The sequence below is a fragment of the Pleuronectes platessa genome, chromosome 9 (assembly GCF_947347685.1).
Source record: "Pleuronectes platessa chromosome 9, fPlePla1.1, whole genome shotgun sequence".
Lineage (NCBI taxonomy): Eukaryota > Metazoa > Chordata > Actinopteri > Pleuronectiformes > Pleuronectidae > Pleuronectes > Pleuronectes platessa.
This window is the reverse complement of record NC_070634.1, coordinates 17,033,210-17,059,017: the sequence shown is the minus strand read 5'-3', so window position 1 is coordinate 17,059,017 and position 25,808 is coordinate 17,033,210. Positions and strand designations below refer to the sequence as shown.

Here is a 25,808-nt window from a genome sequence, read left to right as displayed (position 1 = left end):
TCACCCCGGCACCAGACACTGAGAAAAGCCACTCTTTTCCCCTCTTTCACTCACTCTTGTTGCTTTTAATCTTTTTTTTTCATTTATCCTCCTCCTGCGTCTTCTCCTTTCCCGTGTCGGTCGCTCCTTCCCCGGGAGTGAGAGCGCACGCAGGCGGGAGAACCAGGGCGCACGAGCTGCTCTCAGGGCGCATGAGGTGTCGGGACTGAGCGCCGAGCAGAGCAGCACCTGGCCGGCCATGGAGGCGTGTGTCCCGGGCAGGGGAGTGTGAGGCTCCGGGGCTGAGTTTTGTCCTGTTTCTGGAAGGGGGGGGGACCTGCACTGCCTGATCGCCCGAGCCTGTGTCCCAGATCGAGGGGAGCATGCCTCAGACCTGCAGACTCTCCGCTGCAGAGGAGTTCCCATCAGACTGTCTCTCCACTATCTGACATTTAAATTTCCCCCCCCACATTTCCTCTACATGCACATTTTTTTTTTATATCCTTGTTTGGCTTCAGTGAATTAAAGGTAAGAAGCAGTTTTTTAAATTACTCTACAAGTCCGATCTGAGCAGCAGGGGGGGTTTAACTGGTTGATGTGAGGTGTAGCAACTTTTCTTTCATTGCCTGGTTACTCAGAGTCATGCATTTGCTTTATGCACTTATTCAAACAAATACAACCGAGACGTAAAGCTGCTTAAGTTTTTTAGTTGGTCATATTCTTGTTTTTTTAAATAGGAAAAGTCCGATTCGATTGCAAGAAACATTGAATTTACAAGAAAAGTCTTTACAGCAGGAGATCCCATTTCACTGGTCCGAGGCACTAATTGAAAAATGGCTAATGAAAACATAACCAGATGTGGATTGATTTGTTCGGCTGAATGGAAACTATTTAAAAAAAAAAAAACAACTAAAAAAAACGTGTGTCATGGAAGAGGGGCAGTGGATTTACATGTGAACCAGAACATGTAAAGCGCCATTTAACTCGGAATTTATGCCTTTAAAAAAAAAAAAAAGTTGAGTTGGAGTTTAATGGTGGTGAGTTTATTTTTAAATCCACTGATGGTCCATGTAGTTGGGTCTGAATGGGGAGGGAGGGGGGGATTTATGCTGGAAGCTGTGACCTGAGAAGCCATGTCGTTGGAACTTGTAGAGAACATTCACAGGCTAATCCATTATAATTGGGGCAGGGGGCTATTTGTCCAGAAGAAAGGAGAAGAGAGAAAAAGCCCAGTCAAGCCTCGCCTACCCAGTGTTATAATAATTAGTGTTGGAGCCAGAGATAGCCCATGATGCAATGGTTCTTACAAGCGCAGGAAATGTCATGGAAATCAATCAAAGAAAGAAAAAAAGAAAAATAACCGAAAATAAAAGGAGGGGTTCAGATCGAACTCCATCGCAGTGGGTGCAGAGTGGCAGTAAAATTAGATCCTTTCTCCTGCACATGTTTTATTTAGGGCCGCAGATTGCGTCTTGTCAAGCGTGTGCTAAAAGGGAGTAGGGTGAGGAAGACGCGCACATGCCTTCTCCTTGCCCCCGACAAACACGCGGTCGGAGCCGGGGATGATTGGCAGCCGGGAGCCCGAGCTGCAGCCTCCAGTGATCGATCAGTGCAAACGGGATAAATTTAGCTCGGTGCCCTCCGTGTTTTTGTTGTTGTTGTTTTTGGGGAGGTTTGTGCCTTTGATCTTTTAAAGAGAAACCTCAAGACTGGGAGAGATCCATGAATCCCTGCCTGGACTCGAGTCCCATCAATGTGTCTCATTTCTATGTTTAGTCTGTAGAACACATCCAACCACCATATCTGCCCAGCGGTGTGTACAGTTACTCTAAAACATCACATTTGTCAAGCTGTGTGTGTGTGTGTGTGTTTTTTTATTAAGTAAATGTGTATTTAAATGATCTGATGCATCAATCCTGGGTAAATAGGCAGAGCTGCACAACCTTTCCGGTTTTCTGTGACACAATTCTCCAGATTATGCAAAACAAAAGAACAAACCAAGTGTTTCCGAGGATGAAGTGGCTTCATCTCCCTCCCTGCACACAACAAAGTGACATTCAGCGCTACACAAAGGCAACTTTTTCTTTTTTAGGAGTCCGTATGAAATAAGCTACATGCGTTTATCAGGCTTCGGGAGCTGTACGCTGCTCCTTCAAGCCTCGCTACTGGATAAGTCCAGTTTCACATGTTTGGGCATTGGGGGAAAAAAATTGTATGAATTAGCACAAGTGCAAATTCCGAGTGTTTGCGAGGAATACATTAGCATATCAAAGTGGTCAAAGCCTCCAACACAATGGAAGGAGTCTTATTTTCTTGCCACAGGTTTTTTGGCTGAGTCTGAAAAGGCTCGAGGACGAGTGTGTGTGTGTGTGTGTGTGTGTGTGTGTGTGTGTGTGTGTGTGTGTGTGTGTGTGTGTGTGTGTGTGTGTGTGTGTGTGTGTGTGTGTGTGTGTGTGTGTGTGTGTGTGTGTGTGTGTGTGTGTGTATTTCCCCCATTCTTGTAAGCAGGACTGCGTTACATCTCATGTATAACATCATCTCGATTTGGATTTGCTCACACGCCGGTGTTGTCGGTGTGTCCTCACCACAAGGTGGATGTAATTGCAAAAAGAATGAAAATTGGAGACAAAAGGAAACATTTGGGAGTTAGAAGCAGAAAATCTGATTTTTTATTTTTATTGTAGTTCTCAATTGGACCGTAAGCAAAATTGTAGAAATTGTTATTCCATTCGTTGGCTTCTTAAAAGAAAACAGGTGTATCTACGCTCGGTGGACGTAACACAAACTCCCCCCCCCCGAACGCGGTTTTAAGAAACTGTCTTCTCAAATGTCTTGGTGCTTGATATCTTTAGCTGGAGCACGCCATTACGAGCGTTTCACCGCTGGTCCCAGACGGAGAGAGTACCTGTTCCCAGTCCATACAGCCTGGTTTCCTTGAAAGTGCGTTCCGGTTTCAAAGAACTGCAGCTGCTCTTGATCTGCCACCGAGCAGCAGATTGCCTCTCTCGGCCTGTGCGTTCAATCTCGAGGCGCTGATCAATACAGACCCGGGCACGCGTCTGTCTGCGTTTGGAGGAGAAAGTGCTACATGTCGCGCTACTCTCAACTCTTTATGTCACTCATTTTTTTTCCTTTCTTGCACCTCACGAGACTCTAAAGAAGACAGGGAGTGTGAATGAGGGAGGGAGTGTGAACGCATCAGAATTTGTGGACATGACGGACTGTTGCTGTTGCTTCATTTTCCGCTGGGTTACATATTTTTTTCTCTCCCTCCCTTCAGCAGCTGAGGTTTTGTACTGTTACGTATCTTCGGCGTGTGCGTCACGCGGATCACCATGCAGCTTCCGTAGCCTCTCCAGGTTTTTTTTAAATTCCAAGTAGCCAGGTTCTTCTGCTCCACCTTAATCAATGAATATGTTATTAATTGAATTCAACATGAGCTCATACACGCTCACCAGTGGCTACATTCGCTCATGTCGTTTTTTTCCTGCGCAGTCTCACAAGCGTCTTTTGTGTGAGGAGCGATTGGCGAGTCCCTGTGCCTGATTTAAAGGTTGCATTGTGGTTGAATGGATTGTTTGTGCCAGTGCTACACTAAGGGGGGGATGTTGGGCTTTCATCCACGGTGAAAACCAAATTGAGGCTTGTGTTTCTGTTTTTCTTTTCCTCCACTAGCATCACACTCTTTTGTTAGCCGACAATGTGCGAGGAGCGAGGGCCAATTTCAAGTTGCAAGTTCTCGCAAATGAAGTGTTTGCTGCTCCGTCTCAGAGTCAGGCGAGCGGGCGGAGGCTGGGAATGTGTCCGGAGTGGAGGATTTCAGGGAGCTAAAGCTTTGAGATTTACATCCCTGCTGCTGATGTGCCTCGTAAATTGTGGCTTTGTGTTTTCCGATGCAATCTTTTCTGTTTTTAAACCACCTACATGGAGCCCTGCTGTGCGGATAACTGTTCGGCCATTAAAGGGAATAAACAAGGCTGTAAAAGAAAGCTATGGCAAATTTGATGTAATGCGCAGGCCTTTGGTGGGCCAGAATATCTCCCCTTTCATGACTGATTTTATTTTACGATTGGCAATCAGTAAAACGCTGTGCGCCCGTGTGTCATCGCCCCCCCCCCCCCCCCCCCCCCCCCCCTCCCCTCCCTGCCATTTTGTCAAACATTTGTTTCCACTTGCCAAAGGCCCTCTGGTGCAGCGGGGGATTCGGTACCCCTGAAATGGCAGGTGAAACTTTCTGCTTGCCTGAATAATTTCCGAGCAGAGCGTTACACAGCAAGGACATGGGGCGGTGGAAAGTTAGGGGTCAATACAAACTCTGCTGACAAGAAACAACATGGATATTAGCCGGTGGCTCTCGTTTAGCTCCGGTTAAGTGGCAGCCTCCCTTTAGCTTATCTGGCATCTCTTTTTTTTTCATGATTGCCTCAACTCATTTTCTGCTTCTCTGAAAGGTATTCGGGAGAAAAGGAAGTGCAAAGTGCAAAACTGTGTTGTAAAAAAAACGCTGCCACCCTGGTCGTAAACCGACGGGTGCAACCTATCGGCCTGGTTCCTGATCGCAGCTATCGTGTTTTACAGCTCGTTGAAGACGCAACGTGGACTTACGAGATATGCTGCGGGCTATTAGCGCTGTGTGTTTAGGTCACTCCCCAGACCAGTGAGGGAAATGTCTGTCAATAAGGCGTAATGCAAAACAGAGCCCACCTTTAATTGTTTTTTAAAATTATCGTTTCACAGATACAAATTAAAGCCGTTGCATGAGCGATAATTATTTCCTGTCACTTGGATAATTTAAGGATAATTAGAAAATTACAAACAAACATGCTTTGAAAAAATAAAAATAGTGCTTGTTTTCAAAATTACATTTATAAACCTGATACCTTATTTTCTTGCTCTCATTTGTTATAGTTTATAAAAAAATATTTTTAGACCTACAATGTAGACAACACACACACACACACACACACACACACACACACACACACACACGCCCTGCCTGTCTCAGTCTTTGTGCTATGTGAACAGGACTCGTCCTTATCTGTGCACAGCTGCAACACTATTTGGGAAAATATTCAATTTCTGTGTGACAGAGGAGAACCTGGGAGGCAAGGCTCTGAGCAAACAGCAGTTATTGCGGCTCTGCCATAGCAGCCGAGAGCGAGGTCTGGCTGGGAGAGAGAGAGAGGGGGGATCTGCAGACGTCTGCCAGGGGAGGGAGTAATGTCTCGGCTGGATTAGAGGAGAGCGGAGCACATCCACACTTAAAAGCCCCCTTTTCCAGCAAGACAGGGCTGTTATTTAGGCACAGTGCGTGTGTGTGTAAACACTGCACAGCCATATATACGTCTTCCATACAGGCGGCTGTTGTCCTTGACAACTGTGACTCATTGCACGTGAGAAAAGTTAGACTCCCCCCATCCCCCCCTTTTATTTTTAATTTAAAAGAAATATTTAATGTTGGGCTGTTGGCATTCTTCAGATTAGCATTATCCCAGTGAGGTGCAAAACTACAGAGCAGTGTTGATCATTAGAATAGTATTTTACTTTCATTCAAATTGTCTTTTTTTAATTTATTTTATGCAGGTTTTATTTTTTTATTTTTTTATTCATCTTTTTGGAACTTCACTTCTGATGCTGCCCTGGCTGTCAATTTATTTGCACAGCAGTTGTGGTGAGTTGCTATTTTGCATTTAAGTAGAAAAAAAAACAAAAACATGATACTGTCCCAGAATACAGAATACGAAATTCAGAACACTCTGAGATAGATGGCATCAGTTGGAAGAAAATCACACCACTACAGTTATATATATATATATATTGGTTTTTAAAAGACACTAATACCACCTCTTCCAATGGGTGAAAGTGGAAGTAAGAACTAGTTGTGATTTAGTGAAATTATGTTGCTCGCTAGCTCCTTTGATGTGTGTGCTTATTGATGTTCTGAGAGTGCTTGAATTCAGACGACTGCAGTAGACACTCTCCGGGATTGAAGTCCATGTTGGAACGCAGTTTGTAAAGAATCGCTGATTTGTAACGATCAAATCGACCAAAGCGTGAGTTAAAAATACGAAAAAACGTGAAAAATAACACAAGATATCCAAATAAATGCAGAAAGTTCAAATCCTGCAAGAGGCACGTATGTGCATCAGTCATATATTTCCTCTTATATGCTTGGCTGTGTAGTTCCGTTGGGAGTCTGAGGGTTTGATGGATGACATTTTATTGTACAGTATTTAGTTGGGGAGTGTGGAAAGCTTTGTTCCAGTAGCGTGCTTTGCCAAGTCAGATGGAGTGGAGCGTCTGGTCTGGGAGTTTCAGAGGAATATCACAGGCGCGGCAACTTGCTAAAAACTAAGCTAATCAACAAAATAATTGTCTGTTCAATTGCTCGCGTGCCAGAGACATCAAACACAGGCGAGGTTGAAAAAACAATCAAATTATCTCTTAATGATTGCTCACGCTGACAGATGAGCACTTGTGAGCCGGTTGTGTGGCGAAGGCGACATATGTGAGGTGGAAGGAAACTTTGCGGTCGCTCATGTGTTCATTTTAAGAATCCATCATCACGTGTGGTAAAGAGCGTAACAATGTTATCTTATTGTGTGGTTTTTGGCGTCGGAACAGAGAGAGAGAGAGAGACGTATTAGTCTGTTAATTTCCGACAGTGAATCATGAATCCTGCTGCTTTTTATCTGCGCTGTTCCCACCATGTGTGGTCCACAAAAATGTTTCTGTTTCCTCTGCAGACTGAAGTTTGGCCCCTATGTCTGCTCTCTCTCTCTCTCTCTCTCTCTCTCTCTCTCTCTCTCTCTCTCTCTCTCTCTCTCTCACGTTCTCCCTCTGTCTCTTTCTCTTTCTCTCTCTCTCTCTCTGCGTAGATAATGTCTCTCTGCAAATGATTTAACCGCCCTCGTCGAGGCTCCTTCCAGTAATTGAACAAGCAGAGACTGGGAGTTTTTTTTTACAGGAAAACAATAGTCATATTATCTCAGATCTCTCACTGTAGAACTCTTGACATTCAACAAAACTCTGAGCTCGGACCGGACTCTGCCGACTGCTCCTGGGGTCTTTAATGAAGCAAGGAATCAGGTTGGCTTTCTCACCAAAAAAAAAATTCTAATCGGGGCCATTAATTTTCATGCCGCCAGGACATATTGAAAGTGTTGCATGATTGGAATGCATGCCTTGCAAGATCCACCTTGGGGTGTTGTGCAGCCTCGGGCGCTACTTGGTTGACTTCGGAGGCAGGAACGCCACAGAGACTCGGTTGTTATTAATCAAATTGTTTTAGACAAACAACGAGGGCGCTTGTAGCAATAATTAGTTACAATTTTTTTTACATTATATTCTATTAACATGGCTATTAAACGCATTTATGTGAATGCAGGGTTTCTATGTTAATATGTTATTATTGTTTAATAGGTGAACCTCTTGGCTTGAGAATGTGTCTCAAAGCTCCGTATTTAAGGGTGATGGCCGCAGGTTGAAACGTGCATTGTTTCCTGGCAGAGCACGGGGGGGGGGGGGGGGGGGGGGGCTTTGATTGTGTGGCTGTGGAGCCGGATTGACCTTATGTGTCAGAACGAGGTTTTTCTAAGCCTTGTTTCATACGGCGCGCTCTTCGACTCAAATGGCCTTAGGAGGAGTCGATCTTGACAGAGATGCATTGTCTCAGGCAGCCAATAAACCACTGCACTGAGTGGGTACATCTGTGAACCTCATCTCGACTACAGTGTGGGGCGAGCAACAACACGGCGACTGTCACAGCTGCACCTGCTGCTGTCTCCGTACAGAGCGTGCCTCTCTGCTGCCCGTGGAACCGCATCGCTCTTCCCTCTCGGTGACAAGCCAGAGGCAGTGGTCTCTCTCTGCTTCGGGTCAACCGGAGACCAGCTTCTTGGGATAACATTTGAGAAACAGAGGACAAAATGTCAGAACCCCCCCTCCAAAAAAAAAAGAGATGTTAAAATGATAAATCTGCCCTGAGGGCCAGGATTTGGTTCCATCGGTGCGTGGGTATAAAAAAAACCCCGTCTGTGAAGCACAGTGGGGCCTGTGAATGCTTCTGGCGTAGTAAAAACCTGACCACCACTTGAGCGCTCATTCCTCAGTGCATTTGTCCAGCTACGTTAACAGTGTGGGGTATGATATGACAGCAGGTTGTCTCGTAATATTGTGAATGATGAACACAGCTACACGGTGCTGACTGGTTCTGCACACGCGCCGCCCCTGCTCGTGTATTGAGGCCATTCAGAAGATGATCTGATCAGCTGAGAAGAGATTCAGCAGCATTAGAGGCTCTTAAATCTCATATGTGCTCATTTTTGCCGCGCTGCTGTTAAAAGACGCTCAGGATCCAGCGTTGACACAGCATTACTAAACCCCTCATACCTCATTCGGTTTCACTGAATAACCCGGAATAAAGAACAAGATGCAAGAAATATATTCCAAAAAAAATGACCATTTGTACATCGAGACACACACAAAAAACAAGATATAAGGGGATCAATGCCGAGAGGGTTTTTCCAGCCTGGAGAAATGATGCAACATATCCACTTTGCTGCCAAATTGAATGTAGGAGTGTGAACAGCGATGCGGGGACGTGAGGAGTGGGTCTGACGCGGATGCAGATAGTGTGGGATTAACGCAGGAGAAGATTGAGCGACAGTGGCCGGTGACTTCTCTTTACAGCTTTGCTTGTACAGCTGTGCCAGGCCTGGCATTCACTGCTGCCTGTCGGATCCAACTCCTCCTCCTCCTCCGCTGCCGGGGGGGAGAGGTAATGAAAATCTTAAATACTGCAGATAAGTTGAGCTCTTGAATGTGCCTGTGTGTAGATTAATCAAGTATTTCTAATGAAAATTGAAAAACGCTTTTTATTGACACCTCGGCGGGATTTTTTTTTTACGATTTGCTCTTTTTTGGCGTGTGGGCAGGAAAAGTACATACACAGGCTGCCCTCATTATTCACCATGCCTCCTTATAAATGAGGTGTGAGGCGGCTCTGCTGGTGTGAACGCTGCTATAAATCACACATACCCTGACTGCTTTATCCATTAGACTGCCCTGTTTGTCTAATTCTGCTCTTCAGTCCCGCGCAGTGGTTGAGGTAATAAAGCCAAGTGTGAGAACCTCAGCTTTCCACTGACACCTGGTGTGTTATCACTGGGAGGGAGAGGTGGAGAAGCAGGAAGGAAGGGAATTAGCCCGAAACTGACAATCAGGTTACATCACAGATTCCTTCAAGTCCATACAGCACATGCCTCTTTGACGCAAGCCTATATTTACTTTATTTTAGTGACTGCTTTTTAACAAGAGAAGTGTAGAATGTAAACATATTGATTCTTCATATTCAAATTTTTCAGCTGATCCTATAGTGGTTTATTTAATTTAAGAAATATGAGAATTAACTAACCACATTGTGAGATACATGATCTTCTTTGGACAGCCAAAAAATAAGGAAATTTAGGTCCTCAGTGTTTGTTAAACTTTCAAATTAAAAAAGCTTTTCTTACTTTACTTTGACCTGTCATTTGCAAAGTGGACAGACTTTAGCTTTTGACTGTATTCGGAGTGCAGAAGTTTTCCTCAAAAAGTACTTCCAGGTTTTATAGAGAGTTTAACGCAGCCACACTACATAAAATCAGTCAATAAAGAGTGAAAAGACTTTGAGGAGTCTTAACTTTTTTTTTAGAGGTAGCTGACACAGATCAGTCGTCATTAGCTAATTAATGAAATGCTCAAAAGGCATCATTGGCAAGCTACTTTTGAATATTTTAATAAATAATACACACTAAACAGCTGTTTATGCTTCTAAGAAAATGAGACAATGGAACATGGAACCAGTCGAATGTGTTTGTGATTACGAAATCACCCAGTGATAAAAATCTAAACCACGGGTAAATGATGACCAGACACAAAGCTCTGAGCGAGCTGCACGAACTCCCATGTAACCGCATCTGAGCCCCGGTAACACATGTTTCATTTTTAGCATCAGCATCAGCAGCTGAACCAATGTGATGAGCCGGATTTCTTTGGTGGTTGATGGAAATGGAGAAAAGAGGCAGTGTAAAGAGGACAGTCAAATGGGAGGCGTCCACGGGGTGCATTTTTCGTCATTGCAGAAAGTGGAGCCAGTGGCATTTCGGTCATTCATCAGCCTGAGCTGATTACTAGTGAGTCTGGAGTGAGCTGACAGGATGCGGCTCCCGCAGCCATTACCATCAGAAATAGGTCCAGCAGGCCCGGAGGTGGGCGAGGCAGCCCGGAGAGCCAGGGACCTAGAGGATGGAAAAGTTTGCACGAAAATGTTTCTGAGTGAGATGGTGAGGTAGAATATTTAGATTAGATTTGTAGTTTGACTTTAGAAGTTCTGTCTATGATCGTCTGCACTGTAAACGATGTGATACAGACAATAAAAGTGAGACTGAGGGGGACCTGCTCTCAACTGGAAAGTCTCATAGGCCCTTGTGCGTACTGTGTATAAAACGGAGGCAGGTGCAGACATTACTTGGGGACAGTCAGCGATGTAGCCTAGTTTATTGTATTGGTTGTACTCAGACTTATCAGCTCTGGGACGGGGGATCCAAGTGGATAAATCCATAAAAACTTTATGGATTTCTGTCGGTCCACTGGCCCATCGATGCGGCAGCCCACTGGGATTTGTCCCAGGGTGCCTGATGGCCAGTACAACACTGGATTTGCTGCTATGATTCACTCCTGGCCTCATACACACCCCAGTCCCTGAGAGACACCCCCGCTAGAGCCACTCTAGTAGTACTTTGGTATTTAAACAGAAGTTTACACAACACTATTCATACAACTGGTGTTAAAGTAACCCCAAACAAGAAGTGCTACTGAGACGGAGATGAAAAATATTCTCAGGACAGGATATTATATATTTATTAGTTCTCCTTCAAAGTTTAAATGTTATTGACATGTGGTAATTATTCACACAGACAATATGAGTGACTGTAATTAAACTTTATGGGATGCAAATCAACACATTGCTTTTGAAGCCGCTGTTTTGTTCTTCATCAGTTTATCATTAATGAATTCTTGTCAGATGCTGAAATCATGCTCTGCATAGTGATAAATGTTGACTTAATGAATTGTTAGATAACACCTTGCCTGGTTAACAATAAAGTACAAGAATATGCTCGTAATTAGGCCTTAATCCATATCCCGTTTAATTAGCATTTTCTTTCCTGTGATTTGTTATGAATCATTTTCAGGTATTTTTTTACTCTGCTGCAGAGATAAAAAATGAAAAATAATCATTTATATTTAACGTCGAACTTAACACTCAAAAATAGTGTAAAGTAGAGGTTTAATTACTTCTCTGATATAATCGACCAACCATTTGATTGTGTAGGGAAACGCCTCACGTGGAATCTGGTTGTTGAGAGAAATTCAGTATCACCACCTCCACCACCACGGGACTTTATCACACTCACTTCTTATTCATAGTGTGTCCCATTCTCCCGTCATTATTTTGTAGAACTCAGAGCTGCAGCAATTACACTTCAGTGGATTTACCTGTACAGAGATTCGTAGATTAACATCTCGGCTTCATCCTTCCTTCGGCGCTGCAGTTCAAAGGTGCGACCCGAACCCCAATCCGCTATCGTCTGGCCGTTCAATTGGTCGACTTTCCACAGTTTGTTTGGGAATTTGAATCCCTTTGTTATTCAAAACAGGAGGACCTTATGAACGGGGGATGGGGGGGGGGGGGGGGGGGTAGTTTCCTGTTAAATGTTTTATCGCTGTCCACTTTCACAGTCGCCCTGCGTTTGCCTGGTCGCTCTCTCTCTCCTTGTGGTTTCAGACTCCCTCGACTTTGGTCTCGTTATTCTGAGGAAACAAATAAAAAGAGGAAGCCCTGTTTGTTTCCCCGCCTGTTTTATTTAGTTGTTGTTATCACCAAAGAGCAAACACATATTAAACATACACAAGGTGCAGAAGCAGCGATTGCCGTATCTGCCGTCCTATTGTGGGGGGCGGGAGATGATAACATAAGCCATGGAGACATTTACATAATTTTTAAAATCATGTCATGCCCGAAGCCTGACTCATGGTCAGTGGGAAGCCGGGGGACATTCTTGAAAAGAGATAATTTTTGCCTCTGTGATTTTGCGCTCTTTAAGCGAATATCTTGAACATTACATTTTATAATTCTCCCTGTTTTGTCATCTGCTACCACTGGAATCCATTTAGTGCAAGCGAGGTGTTTGCTAGTTGACGTCCCTCAAACCGAACCGAGCTGGAGAAGGCTCTGGTCTATAAATACCTTCACTCACTCCGTCCCACAGATGCTGCTCCATTGTACAGTAGGCAGGAAGGAGAGAGATCCTGCAGCACCTTAGTTATTGAAATAGGGGGCAGGAACAAGCCAATGGGTGCTTGTTTGCATCACAATCCCCCCACTCAGTCCTGATGTTATGCTAATGAGCGCTGTAGAGAAGGCCCAGCCCCCAAAACTGTCCCCCTCTCTGAAGGTGGGGAGAGGATCAGGATTAGTGACACTGAAACTGCTCCAAGGAGTCTAATGATGTGCAGCCTGGAAATTCAAAGCAACTTAAATGACTCTTTTGTGCTTGTGTTCTCTTTTACGCCACCAGTGTTTCCTTGTTATAATGCAGCCGAGTGCATTCGTTTCTGATCAGAGGCTACATGCCTGTGAGACACTGTCACGACATGTATATCTTTGAATAAAAGCCAATATACCGTCATCAGGTTTTACAAGCACCATTACCTGTCGGGCCGGTACTCAGTGAAGACATACGGCTGACAGGTGATGGTATCCGGAAACGACTACACCCACTTCTTTTGTCGTGGGCTTCGTGACAAGCCAAGTTGCCATACCTCGTTTTAGGTTGACATGTGCCACTTGCCTTGTGTGACAAACGCATCCGTGCCATCTTTTTCAATTTAAGACAGAAATTTGCCGGGATGACGCCGGCTTCATGAGATCCGCTCTTCTGCTCAAATCGTCGGAATGCCTTTGCTGTAAGGTCCTCGTGTCGTCTTCTATTTTGGTGCGGACTAGGATTGTGCGGTGTCCCTTATTCTGGTTGTTTGTCCCTCTGAGCCGCAGAAAGGTTGAAAGCCTCAATTAGACACCGGGCCAAGGTTGGCCACATTTTGCGCAGTGCCTATCATCTGAAGAATTAGCACCCATCAAAAATCTAAATGTCCACCACTCCAGAAATGCAATTACTGCTTTCCAAGCTTCTGTGCTTTTATGTTTTTTACGTAATGTCAGAAAAGTCTTCTTCACAGAAATGGAAACAAACACAAAAACTATATTGCATACGCTTTCCTGCAATGATGAGGTTAATCCCGGTAAAAGCTAGTATCAAGCCTTGGTTAAATATACCGGTTACAAAAGGAGGAGACAAGCGAAGCAAACAAAGAGGAGAAGGATTTTGGGGCCTTTCAAGGTTAAGTAACACACACACACACACACACACACACACACACACACACACACACACATTGTTTAGTCCCAAAGATATTTGCTCCGTTTCTCTTTTGTTTCCCGCATCATGCTCTGTGAAGATGAGGAAAGAAATGAAGGCAGATAAGTGGCTTATTTTCACGCTCACTCCACTTCCATCTTGAACGTCTCTCACAAGTCATCTTCTCCGTTACCTTCTTCATGTTTTGTATTGCTGCCCACCACCTTAAAAATTAATCATCCTGTTTAATAACGCCTCACGATCACAGTGCATTATTGGTGGTGAGGTCCTTAATAGAAGGATGAAGCAGGGTTTTTAACCCTTCAGCTGCTCATTTTTACAAGGGAGTAGGGAGGGGGGGGGGGAGGGGGGGTTGAAAAAAGCAGCTTACTGGTGCATATCCGAGTAAATACACCACATTATCACCGCAGACTCAAACCAGGCCCTGAGCATCCAAAAGGGAAGCGTCAGTTTTTCAGTGAACGTGACTTCGACGAGCGAATCTCTGACCGCCGCTGTTGAGTTATTTGTTCCCCCACAGTTCAGATTGAAGCCGGCTGACATGCATAATTTAAACATTTCTCACCTGACACCGAGTTGCTCTTTGTGGCTTTGCATGTGCACTTGTTCGTGTTTTTGTCCCCGACTTTGCTTGGCCACATCGCCTTGTGTTATTTTTGCATGAACGCAACAATGATGTACCTGGGCTGAAATTGAGAAGATGACTCAGGGAGAGTGTCTGGGCCAACTGCCGAGCTCAGTTTGTATAATCCCTGATTTGTTTTGACTAATTTAGCCATGGTAAACTGGATCACAAATGTTTCTTTTATTGTGTCCTAACGCGCTCTCTGAGCACAAACCCTGAAAGTATGTATGTGCGCATCCTAATTGGACATGGTTTCTGGACAGGAGAGGATGCACTACATACTGCATACGCTCTGTGTATTCCAAGGTGAATCACTGCGGTGTCAAGGACTTATTGGACTTGATTGGCAGGTACTATCGCCATGAGATGCCCATATAATGGCAGGGCTCCCATTCCCGACCTTCCTATTTATCTTTCTGTATTAATGTCAGCCTATTAATTCCCAAGCGGAGGAACATTTGGCAAAGACACCGTTTAACGGCCCTGGCTGAATCATTCTTATCTCCACAGACCTGAAAGGAATAGTTTTGTGCTATCAGCAAGTGGAAATGACATTTTCAAATTTCATTTGAGATAATCCACTTCACTTCCCGGTAAAACATCAAAATTACAACAAAAAATGTATGGAACCTGTATTAAGACTCTGGTACCACGGAAATTATCTGACTATAATCCATGTGGACAGACAGGTGTTGGTATCTGTTGGTGCTAATAGGATTTTTGTTGCATTGCTAAATGGATTATGAACCTAGGGGTTTATTATATATACAGTATATTCAGGGCAATATAGCTGTCAGTGCCTCAGGACACTGCTGGAAAATAACATGTGTGACCTATAAATAACATATACAGCGAACATAAGAATATTACTCACTGATAAACAAAGTTCTCCCACGTTTAAATCTGCACCGAAAATACGGTCCCGTGAATTTTTTCCCCAACAACGCCTACGTTTTAGTTTTGTCTCCATAAATGTATTGATGAGCCGGAGTGTTCCGGGGTTTGGTTCATGACTGCTTTATCCAGTAGCCATATGTCCTGACCAGTGGGGAGTACTCTAATCGATTAATTGAGTGGCTCGTAAAAATGATGAATGGCGCAAACACTGAGAGCAACGAGCATGACAGGCACCACGCTTATGTCACATGCTCCGGCTTTTACAGTGCAGCCCGCAGGAGAAGCTGGGCAGTGCTTAATTTAATTTGCGTATTCTGATCCGCAGATTCAAAAACAGTTGTTTGGATCTGCTGGCAGAAGATAAAACGGGTGAGATGACACCGGAAATGATAAGTAGCTGAAATTATGAAAGAAAAAAAAAATTGATGTCCTGATGAGACAAATTGGATTGTGCTGGTTGTGAACTATCTGGAATGATAGTTCACGGTAACGATTCGTCAGAAATGTTATCTGCCAGCTTTAAAAAACGACCCCTCCCCCCCTTCTCCCTCTCTTTGTTTTTGTTTTTCTCTTCTGTCTCAAAGATGTAATTCTCCCTAACCGTCTCCCCAAGTACCCCCACCCTCGGCCCCCCACCCTCTCCTCTCAAGAAGCCGCCCTGTCCTGTTGAGCAGCATGTTCCTGGTATTTCCCTGGCTGAGCTCCTGTCAGGGTCAGGGCCCTTGTTTCGGGCACCAGCAGTCAAAGAGTGTTTGGTTGGGTGTCATTCAGCTCCCCGGGCCCTGCACTGCTCTCAATCATTCCCCTCAGCGGAGGGGTCATCCTCTGATTCCTCCCTGCCCCATATTTGACTCAGCAGGACTCCAGACTCATCCGATCACCGGCCCAATCTCTCCCCTCTAGAGTGCGAATTTTCTGATTTACGCTTGCAAATTGTACATCTTCAGCGGTGTCGGAAGAGGGGACCCAATCTCTTTGGGGAATATGTTTCCTCCACAGCTGAGGCTGAGTGTTCTCTAACTGAGCTCTATGTCCCCCAAGTATTTCTTTTTTCTTTTTCCTCCTCAAAATTGGCAAGAAAATCTTAGATAAGAGGAGTCCAATAGCATGTATGAATTCATGAGGAGGCTGTTGGGGGGGAAATGCAGTAGAAACCGAATGGGTTCGCCTCATTCAACATGTGGTCGGTCAGTTTGCTCCTGATTTACATCTCTGTAGATCTCCGGCCCCATATTTCCCTTCCTTTGCATCCCTCTGATGTTCCGTGACAATTAACATCCCAACTCTTTCTTGAGATTTGTTGAAAGCTCGGGGGCTAATTCAAGGGTCAACCAAGACTTGCAAGCTGTCAGTCTCTTATTGTAACTCCAGTCCCCCTCCCCCAATTGGGCTTCTTTATTCCGGGGCCCCCTCCAACCCCTCCATTCTCCCAGACCTCGTTTAGTAGAAAGGCCGGACTCTTCTTCTATTCTCCTGAGGTCCTCTAACAGCTAGAGAGGGACAACCGGGAGCTTTGTCTGAGGAGCCCGGCATTCTTTCACATCTGCCTCTTGTTTTCAGACCCCCGCTGCATTCAAAATTCAAACTGTCCTTTTTCAATCAGCCCCCCTCCTCTCCCTCCTAATAACCCCCTTCCTCCTAGTTACCAACCCTTTCATTTTTTTTTTGCTTGAAGAAGACCAACTGACAATTGTGTCACTCAATTGTCAATTACAAGGCGAATACATCAAGTGTACATGTGTTTAAAGCCTCCGGGCTCAGCGCTCCTGTGGCTTCTCCGTCTCTCCGAACACACAAAACATCTGTGTGCAGCGGCTTCATATTTAGCCCAAACCGTGTGATGCCTGTTGACATCTTAGCAGTCTGTGCTCAACCATCAGCAGAACATCGCCTCAATCATGTGTCCCTTGCCTGAGGAGCAGCGGCGTCAAGCTCGATGCTCTTCTTCGTTTGTCTACCCTCTCTCTCTAAAAAAAACAACAAGAAAAATCCAAACCTTGGCCTCGCTGCAGATGGTAAAACCTGCTCTGAGATCCCGCCGACCAGTCGAGGGCTATTTGAGAAAACAGTCAAGGTTTGGTCTGCGGCGGTTTGTGTTACAAGGTGAAGAGAGAAGAGAAACCCCCAGCTGAGAGGGGAGACCTCTGCACGGTTAATGAGAAGCATGGCAGCCAGGCAGCCTCCCTTCAGTCTGCGCCTTTGGTGCCTCAGCATGTTAAACACTCACAGCATGATACAGAACATATTAAAGTATAGGACTGTTATCATCGATTTACAGAACACCCATCCCCACATACTACGGTTTAACATTCTGCATTTTCTCCGTGGCGGGGGGTCTCGACTGCCTCGGAGGCAGAACTGTTTCATGGCGTCTTGTCTTTGTCTTCACGTACTGACACCAGAGGTCTGTCGAGCATGCTGCCTCTGATTTTGCACTAAGCAATGATGACAGGGAAGCAGGAAAAATCATGTTGACTCAACACTGTTATCTCAGGCTTTTTTTTTTTTACATATGTAAACACCCACAGCCTCCAAAGACTCAGAAACATACTTGAATGCATACTTCTAATAATAGTCATTAATAAGGTGCTCTGTCATATGGTATTCTATTTGCAAAATCACAGAAAATACCATGTGGAATGAGTAGTTTGGGGATTAAAGAAGTAGTTTAGGGGTTAGTGTTTTGGTGCAGCACGTAATCCACAGCGTTAATCCCGACTGTGAAAAGATCAGCGTGCTCACGTGCACACTAATAACTCTGGTCTGACCAGTGTGGGGCAAAACACAAATGATTTCACCTGTAATGTAAATACCTTAAACCAGGTTAGCCCGCCCGTGTCAAGGTCGCGAGCCGTGCAGGCGCAGCATCAGTCTCTGAAATTGCACTTGGCATGTATATCCCATAGTGTCGGGTGTTCTCATTCTGTGCGTGCACCGCAGAGGTCACGGAGCGAGCCAGATGGAAAGTGGGACTATATTTGATAAAAGAGTGACAAGGCAGGGGATGGTGGGAAAATAAAACTCATTCCTTTGAGTGACGGTGAAACAAATTTAATGCAACAACTAACACCTCAAGTGCCTGTGTTGAACCGCTCGGTGAGATTTAATGCTAAAAACACCAAAAGAAAATCTATTCATTATTTATAAGATACACCGATCAGCCACGACATTAAATCCAATTACCTGTTGTGTCTTTCTCTTTTTCCCGTTTGAACATAGCCCGTCACCCGTCCCTACTCACATTCATTTACAGATCAAACACCAGAGTAAACTCTCAATCTATTATTACAGAACTCTGGTTTCTGTGGAGCATGTTAACGCTGTTACTTTAATCATAGTTTTCCCAGTAAATTACTTAATGTGGGAGAATGTAATGACTGAATGGGATAATCATGACTCAGATCTGTGAAGTGAATGTGTGTGTGTGTGTAATCTAAGTGTTGTCTGTCTCATTAAGTGGACCAAACAGTAACGGCTAAGACTCTGTGTGTGCGCGGATGAGGATGCCTAAGCCTATATGCTTACTGTACTGCTTTATTGTGGAGACAATCTGCTTAAGCTCTCATTGTTCTGAACCCTCTCATTCGTGGGCTGATTATTCGAAGCCACTTTCCTGATCAATTTAATTGCTGCCGCATGCACACATCAGCTGAAGACAACAAGGGTTAGGGGTCTCTGTCGGGATCCAGTGTTTGGTCTTCACGATCCTCTGTCGTTCACCGAGTCTCCTGACTGCACATTATTCCATCGAAACTAAATACACTGTGGCTGCGGAGCTCCTGTTCCTGTTAACCTCTGTTAAATGGCTCTAAAATTAGAGGTCTCAGGTGAGGCGTAATGTCATACCAGATGAGCTGATTATGGCGGGGTTTAATTATAACTTTGTTGGCTAATGTGTGCTGCTCCGCATGTTTTCCTGGATGATGAATTATTACACCAGTCTGAGAACCCAGACAAAACAGATCAAAAGAGCGCTCAGCCTGTGAATCCTCCGGTGGAGGAGCCGACCGGGGCCGGCTCTCTGCGGCTCCGGCTCTCCCCGGCAAACAAATTCCTCACTGTCTCTTCAGTTCACTTCTCTTGTTAGCTCCGAGTGTGATGGATAACAGTCGGTCCCCTGAATCTCAGCAAGCAATCGCAGGTGGCAGACGCTGCACAAAAAAAAAAAATGGAATGTTGTTTTTGAATGCGCGGAAATAAAGGGGAGAAAAAAAACAGTTTCTAATGGGGTCCTATGTGCCTTGTTGCCTTAGCGATGCCATATCCCATGGTGAATGTGCTAATGGTTCACAGGAGTGAGAGTACTGAGCTTAGCCCGGCAGTGTAAACACGCGGACAAAAGGGAGCTGTTAGTGGTGCGCAACACATGCCCGGGCGCGCAGGTAGGCATTAGGTTTCACCCGACACCGCTCCGGCGCTGTATCCATGACAAGGGGAGGAGGCCATTTGCTTTTGTAGCCAAAGAGAGCAAAAACAAACAGTCAAACAGACGAGTACTAGAGGGGCAGGTATGGATGAGGTGGGGAGAGAGGGATTCAGGTTTGGAGGGGGGGTGTGAGAGAGAGAGAGAGAGAGAGAGAGGGAGGGGCTGCGGAGATAAGGTGGTCTGTGGTCGGCCACAACAAAGAAGTGACCATTTGCTCGTGGTGTTTCTTCATGTGTTTGTTTGTTTGTTTGCTCAGGTTTTTTTTTGTCGGGGGGGGGGGGGGGGTCACAAAGTATCAGTCAAACAGAAGCACTGTTTCTTCTTGAGTCATCTGAAATAGCAGTCGTAAAGGATTCTACTTGTTTAACCTTATAATGTAGCGCAGTTATTTATTTAAGGAATTGTGACTCAGCGGTTTACATGGTGACATATGAGACTGTTTACAGTTTGTAAACTAGAATAGAACTCGGGAGGGATCGTACAGTGCCATGGTGTATTTTTATCGGCTCCTTAAATATGCATCTTTTATTTAATCCATTTGTTATTCCCTGGAAAATTGGTGAAGATGTTTAAAAATAACAACCTTGCAATGTGAAAATAAACAATCCTGGATCCGCCCCCCTGATCCAGATCCCAACAAAAACATTGTTTCTTCCATCCAGGAGTTTCTGTGTAATGCTGCCAACTAACAAACAAATGCAGATGGGTTATTAGCATTATGCTGCATCTTTAATTGACCACGTAGACTGTCTAAAAATAATTACTCAATTACCTCAGTTGCTCTTTTTTCCAAGCTCATGTGAACCGATGTGACTGTGGTGGGACGTAAAGCTTTCTGACTAATGGATGTCGAGCTGCTTCCATGGATAATTAAAGCATCCAACGTCACTGTGAGGTCATTTGACATCGTGAGTTTCGACTTTGTTCTGTTGTTTTAATCCTTTCAATTTAAACCTGTAGGAAGGAATTCAAATTTTTCAAATACATCTTTATCTAGAAGCAACATTTTAAAATAAACACAATAGTCTGAAAGTAAAAATATATCCTTTGCGGTAGGTGTAGAAATCTGAATTTGACGCAGCACTGATCAGGTTAGCATCACTTGTTATGGGTCACGAGGAGATGGGGGTGGGGGGGGGTGGCCCTTATCTGTTTGATAATATCACTGGTCCCTCCCTGCTCCTCCTCCCCGACTCTGAATTGGTCAACGTTCGGCCTCCATCAGGGGGATTTCCCCTCCTCAGGACTATTGACCCTCTGAGCTGGTTTTACTTTAGTGGCTGGCTGGAGTTTGTAGGATTTCACAGCTTCAGGTTCAATGCTGCTTTGGAATGTATATGCAGCATCGAGTGTGACCTGGTGACTTCCTCTGTAAAATCAGGCAGGGGACCGAGCTGGCACGTGGAATACATTTTCCTCCCTGACCTGAACCGTCTGTCTCGCTTTCTGCTCCACAGGTGAGAGAGGATCAACGATGAGCATCTCTGAGAGCGGTCGGCTTGGACTTTTTTAATCAGAGCCTTTTGAGTCCCGACGCCAACCTGCCACAGACCATCACCGCCTGGCGCCATGGCGTGCTCCTTGTGGAAACTACACACCTTCTGCTGGTTCCTCATCACACTAGCCCAAGTGCACTCCACAGAGGGTAAGTCAAAAAAAAAAAAAAAAAAAAGCCGTCGTCTTTGTCTTCTATAAAAACATTGTGTTTTGATCTCATGTCAGTATTTTTTTTTAGATTATCTTTTGAATGGGTATTGTTTCAGGCTCAGTGGCAGCCGGTGCCAGGAATCTCCGTCGTCTTACTTATAGCATGAGCAGTGAAATTGTGACTCAAGCCAGAGCTGCTCCTTTGAGAGCGAGCGGTGTAAGTAATGCAGATCTGAGGACAGTGGGCAGAGGCGGATGGGGGATAATCTTGAGTGGTTTCATTAGTTGGTAAATTGTGATTTGTCTGAGATTTTCTGCTTGAAAGCGCCAGTTGTTCCCAGTGGCATCAGAGCCGGATCCATTTGTGAATCCCTCGCTTAAAACCTGTTCTGCCTCACGGTGGGCACGCAGACTTCACACCTCGAAAAGTATAAAGCTCGGATGTGCTTTAATCATAGTGTATTTAGCTTTCGTTAAATCACTCTCAGCTGTGTCGTAATTGCAAGATTTATGCATCCGAACCATGTCTCATAAACTGTATCCCGTTCGTATTAGCATCTAATCAAAGCAATAGAGGCACATTTCTCAAACGGTTGATGACTGGATTTAGAATAAACTAAAGTTGGCATCTTTTCAGTGCAGTTCATCAGATAAGACATTACCGATCTGGTCGGCTGGTGCCAACATAAACGCTGGCAAACTGTTCACTATACCTGCTTTATTGATTGATTTAAAAAAAATAGCTCTGTAATGTGATATTACTGATTAAAGTTTGGGAGGTAATCATTTTCTCAAGATGCCTAATTTACACTGGAGCAAATCACACTGGCAGGATTTATGATATCTGCGTTTCCCCTGTATCATCTGGCCTGGATTTGATTTTTCCATATAAGAAGTGTGCAATCTGAGTAGTGTGTGGTCTCTAAGGGCTCCGGTGGCTTTAGGAGGCACATCACAGAAATCACTTCAACGTGACTATTTCTGTACATATGTATTCTGTATGTGTTAGCGACGCATGCCACTTGCAAGAAAGGATGTTACAGCCTTGAGATCTGGGTGTCAACCCGGTTGGGGGGCAGGGAAGACAGTTGGCTCCTCGTGGAGTTTCTGTTACATGTTTTAGTACATCGGATTTCACCAGGCGCAGGGTGTTGACAGTGTTTGTAAGGTGGGAAGTCAGCGAGGGATTCCGATGAAACGCAGACATTAGCTCTATTTTAAAAAAAAAACAGAGTGAGAGGTGTTTGTAAAGCTGCTTTCAGACATGCACTGGACTCCGAACTGCAAATGTACTGGTAAAAAAGTGGCGTCATACACATAGTGGAAGACACGGATGGAGATGTCCAAAAAAGTTTGTGGTTATGAGACACCGGTGTCTGTGTGTCGTCGAGAAAATCACATGCTCCTCAGCAAAGTTAATACGTCGCTTCCTGTCTGCTGGATGGAAATGGGTCTGGATGTTTTGTGGAGTTTGCCATTCACATATGAAGAATGCAGCTGGAGATTGTTTCGGGCCAGACTCGTACCCCCAAACAGGTTATTGTATGGAGCCTGCAGGCGAGGGGGGGTGTGAGGGTAGAACAGGCAGCATGCAGGAGGCAGGACGTGACGGAGAGGTTATCTGCTGCAGGAATCACACTTTGTGGTTTAAAGCAGATTGACTCCGGTGTCGACCTTTCACACCAGGAGCTCTTGAATTTCCAAGTAGACTGATCTGATTGGGTGTGTGCTATGTGTATGACCCGCGTCTTTTTCATCTTGAGATATTTGTGTTCTCCCATTTTCGTGTCCGTCGGGTGTTAGAAATGTCATCAACACATCCACTGACTCGCTGTGACATTTTCCTGCAAGGGCTCACTCCGACGTTTTACGGACGCTTTACCAGGGGACTGGCAAGAGAAGTTCCAGAAGAGAGCAACGCACTCGGACATTCGTGTTCTCACATTCGGCTCCTCTAAAATGTCTCTGTAATTTCTCTGTAGTTTGGTCAGGGTGCATCTAGAGTCCTGAGTGAACCTTGGTACATGGGAGTCAGTGCTGACAGGTGATTGTGTGAGGTGACACCCAGCAGCCCGAACCCTCCCCGGGCAAACACACAGAGAGCGATAAGCGACCTCAGTTTGGCAGAAAACCCGAAACTGTAGAAAACGCCCAATCCAAATCAAGGGAAGAAATGAGTCAACACAACAAAGCACAAAGCCCATTTATTCATGACATTTATCATTCACCTTTTCCCTCTCGTTGCACCCCCCCCCCCCAAACCCCCCCTTTCCCATCACAGCCCCAGAGATCAGCCCACAAACAGTTCATTACAAACAATATCCCCAAGTAAACATGCTTCATTAAACTGCGTCTACCCCTAATATCTTTTTAATGCATTTTTATAATTGAATTAAATGGGTTAGCGGAATGCTGTAAATAGTTTAAAGTTTTTTTTTTTTTTGCCACTTGTTTTTTTATGTCTGAAGAAAGGGATGCAAACACACACACACACACACACACACACAGAGACACAGCCGGGATTGATACTGCGGCTGTGGAGGATTGTGTTCCTCTCTGACCTCCTTCTACACAATTTCTCATTCTGCTCATTTGACTGCATTTGTTTGATTCGTCTCCGCAAATGTTTTAATCTGCTCAGCCGACTCGCCCTTCATCATCCATTTTCTCTACATCTTAACTTATACTTATATGTGTGTGTGTGCGTTAGTGTATACATATACACACATATGTATATATTTATGGAACCCTGGGGACTACAGCCTTTCAACCTAATGGTATGGAATTAACCGGGTTATACGCTGTGAGTTTTATTATGGTCAATACATAGTGAAGTGACTATCTTGCTCTATGAAGATATGATTTCGTCATTTAGAGTCAGTGAACTGTTTAAACCACTATAATAATTATTTTGCTGTAATACAGATATTTTGAAATACAGTACAGTATGTCCGTAATTGTAAAAAAGACCCAGGGGTGCTGTCTTATGACATAGATACAGTAATCAATATTGATATTAATAGGGAAATCCTGATATGATATTAAGAATCATGATTCTCAAAGGGTCATCGTGTGTACATTTGGCCATTTGGTTAAAATTTCACTGAAGAGCCATTCCAATTTTACACGTCAACTTTTTTTGTAGTTCCGATAAGTACTACTCTAGTAATGTCAGATATCGGGGGGTAATCTGGGTTTGGGATAAAAACTTCTATTAGATGTAGAGTCAGCTTTTCAAAAGTAGGGCGTGGAGTGGACATGAAAGAGGAGCCAACAAAAGACTGATTTAAGATGCGGTCTAGGAGGAGCTGACTTCAGTGCTTCTGGAGCTTGATCCATATCACAAGGAATATATACATATACTTGAAGTAAAAGATTTATTGGGTAATTTTTGTTTCAGATTAAGGCTGGAAGATATGGACAAAATAAATAAAAAAATAAATAAAAAAAAGCATAGATAAAAAAGATTTGATAATTAGCACGGTAAATGCCTATTAGTTATATGATTAAATACAGAAATTTGCTCCTATTGATGTATCAAACCTTCCTTATATGCTATTGATGAAAAATTATATAATAATCATAATTATTGATATTGATTTACTGCCCAGCCCTAACTCAGAGGATCGTTCAATGACAATATATGTTCCTCAAGATCTGTGATCACTTTAATCAGCATGCTTAACTTTGACCTGCTCTGATATTTATTGGTATTACATCAACACAAATTGGCCGTCTGGCATTTGTGTTGATCTTCTTTGAAGCAGCAGGTTTATTTTGTGTCCCCTGTGAATGTCACCATAGCAACCCGGCAGAAATGAGGTGTAATTTATAATAATGACAATAATAATAACTTTATTTGTGTAGCACTTATCTAAACAAGGTTACAAACTGCTCACAAGGTTACAAAGTGCTTATGAAGTAATGATGCTTTATTTTCTTGTTTTGCAATATGTAAAAAAACAGTGATGACTTTCCCTCGCAACACATGATTAAATTGGCTCACATGTCTTTCAAAATAATTTAGTCAAGTCTGGTGGGGTTAAAAGGATTTGTCTGTATCAGCGACAGAATAACAATTCACACCTAGCTCCACCGCCGCCGCCGCTCCCTCTTCAAAGCCTTTTTCCGAAGCTTGTTAAAATGACGGTGTCGCAGAATTAGAGAGCAGAGCAAGGATTCTGTGTCAGGAGGTAGAGGCAGGGCAAAGTTTGCAAGAAACCAAAGAGGGCTAAGAATAAATCAGGAGAAAAAGCGTCTGCGGTAAGTTTTCTGATGTTTCAGACGGTGATCCATCTCCTTCTATTGTGATCAACTGAATTGTTTAGAAGTTAGTGTTTATTGGTGGTTTTTCAATACGTTGAACACCACACCGCTCTATTGAAATATATAAAAATCAAAGTACTGTTGTTTTTCTCCAGACTCCATGTTATTTCATTACTGGGGAGCTGGTGCTGGTTATGGTTGTGAGGTGACGGGTATATAAAGGAGTTTGCAATGATATAAAAGCTGTGTTTCAGTGGCAGTGCTGAGAATTTTTGTTCGCTTCCTTACACCCAGAAAACCGCGCTTTTGTTTCTCCTCGGAGCTTTCAATGTTTCGAAGCACTTGAGATTTCTCAAGGGCAACAGGGAAGGGCACCTTTTAAAAGTCCTGTTTTTGTACCATGTGAAAGGAAGAAAGAAGACACTTAAAAACCTTCACCTCAAAGTGAATGGAATGAAATAGACAATCAAGGTGTTCTGAAATGTAA

At 44.2% G+C, this 25,808-nt stretch overlaps 1 protein-coding gene across 1 annotated transcript in view; it reads left to right on the top strand.

Annotated features, from left to right (window-relative positions):
- The first annotated feature begins 289 nt into the window (after positions 1-289).
- The window catches only part of adgrl2a (adhesion G protein-coupled receptor L2a), a 97,657-nt gene continuing 72,138 nt past the window's right edge, over positions 290-25,808 (top strand). Inside the window, exons 1-2 of the mRNA XM_053430822.1 lie at positions 290-507; positions 20,866-21,053. Coding sequence (XP_053286797.1) covers positions 20,978-21,053 — 76 coding nt within the window. The 5' untranslated portion in view covers positions 290-507; positions 20,866-20,977. The remainder of the gene's footprint in view (positions 508-20,865; positions 21,054-25,808) is intronic.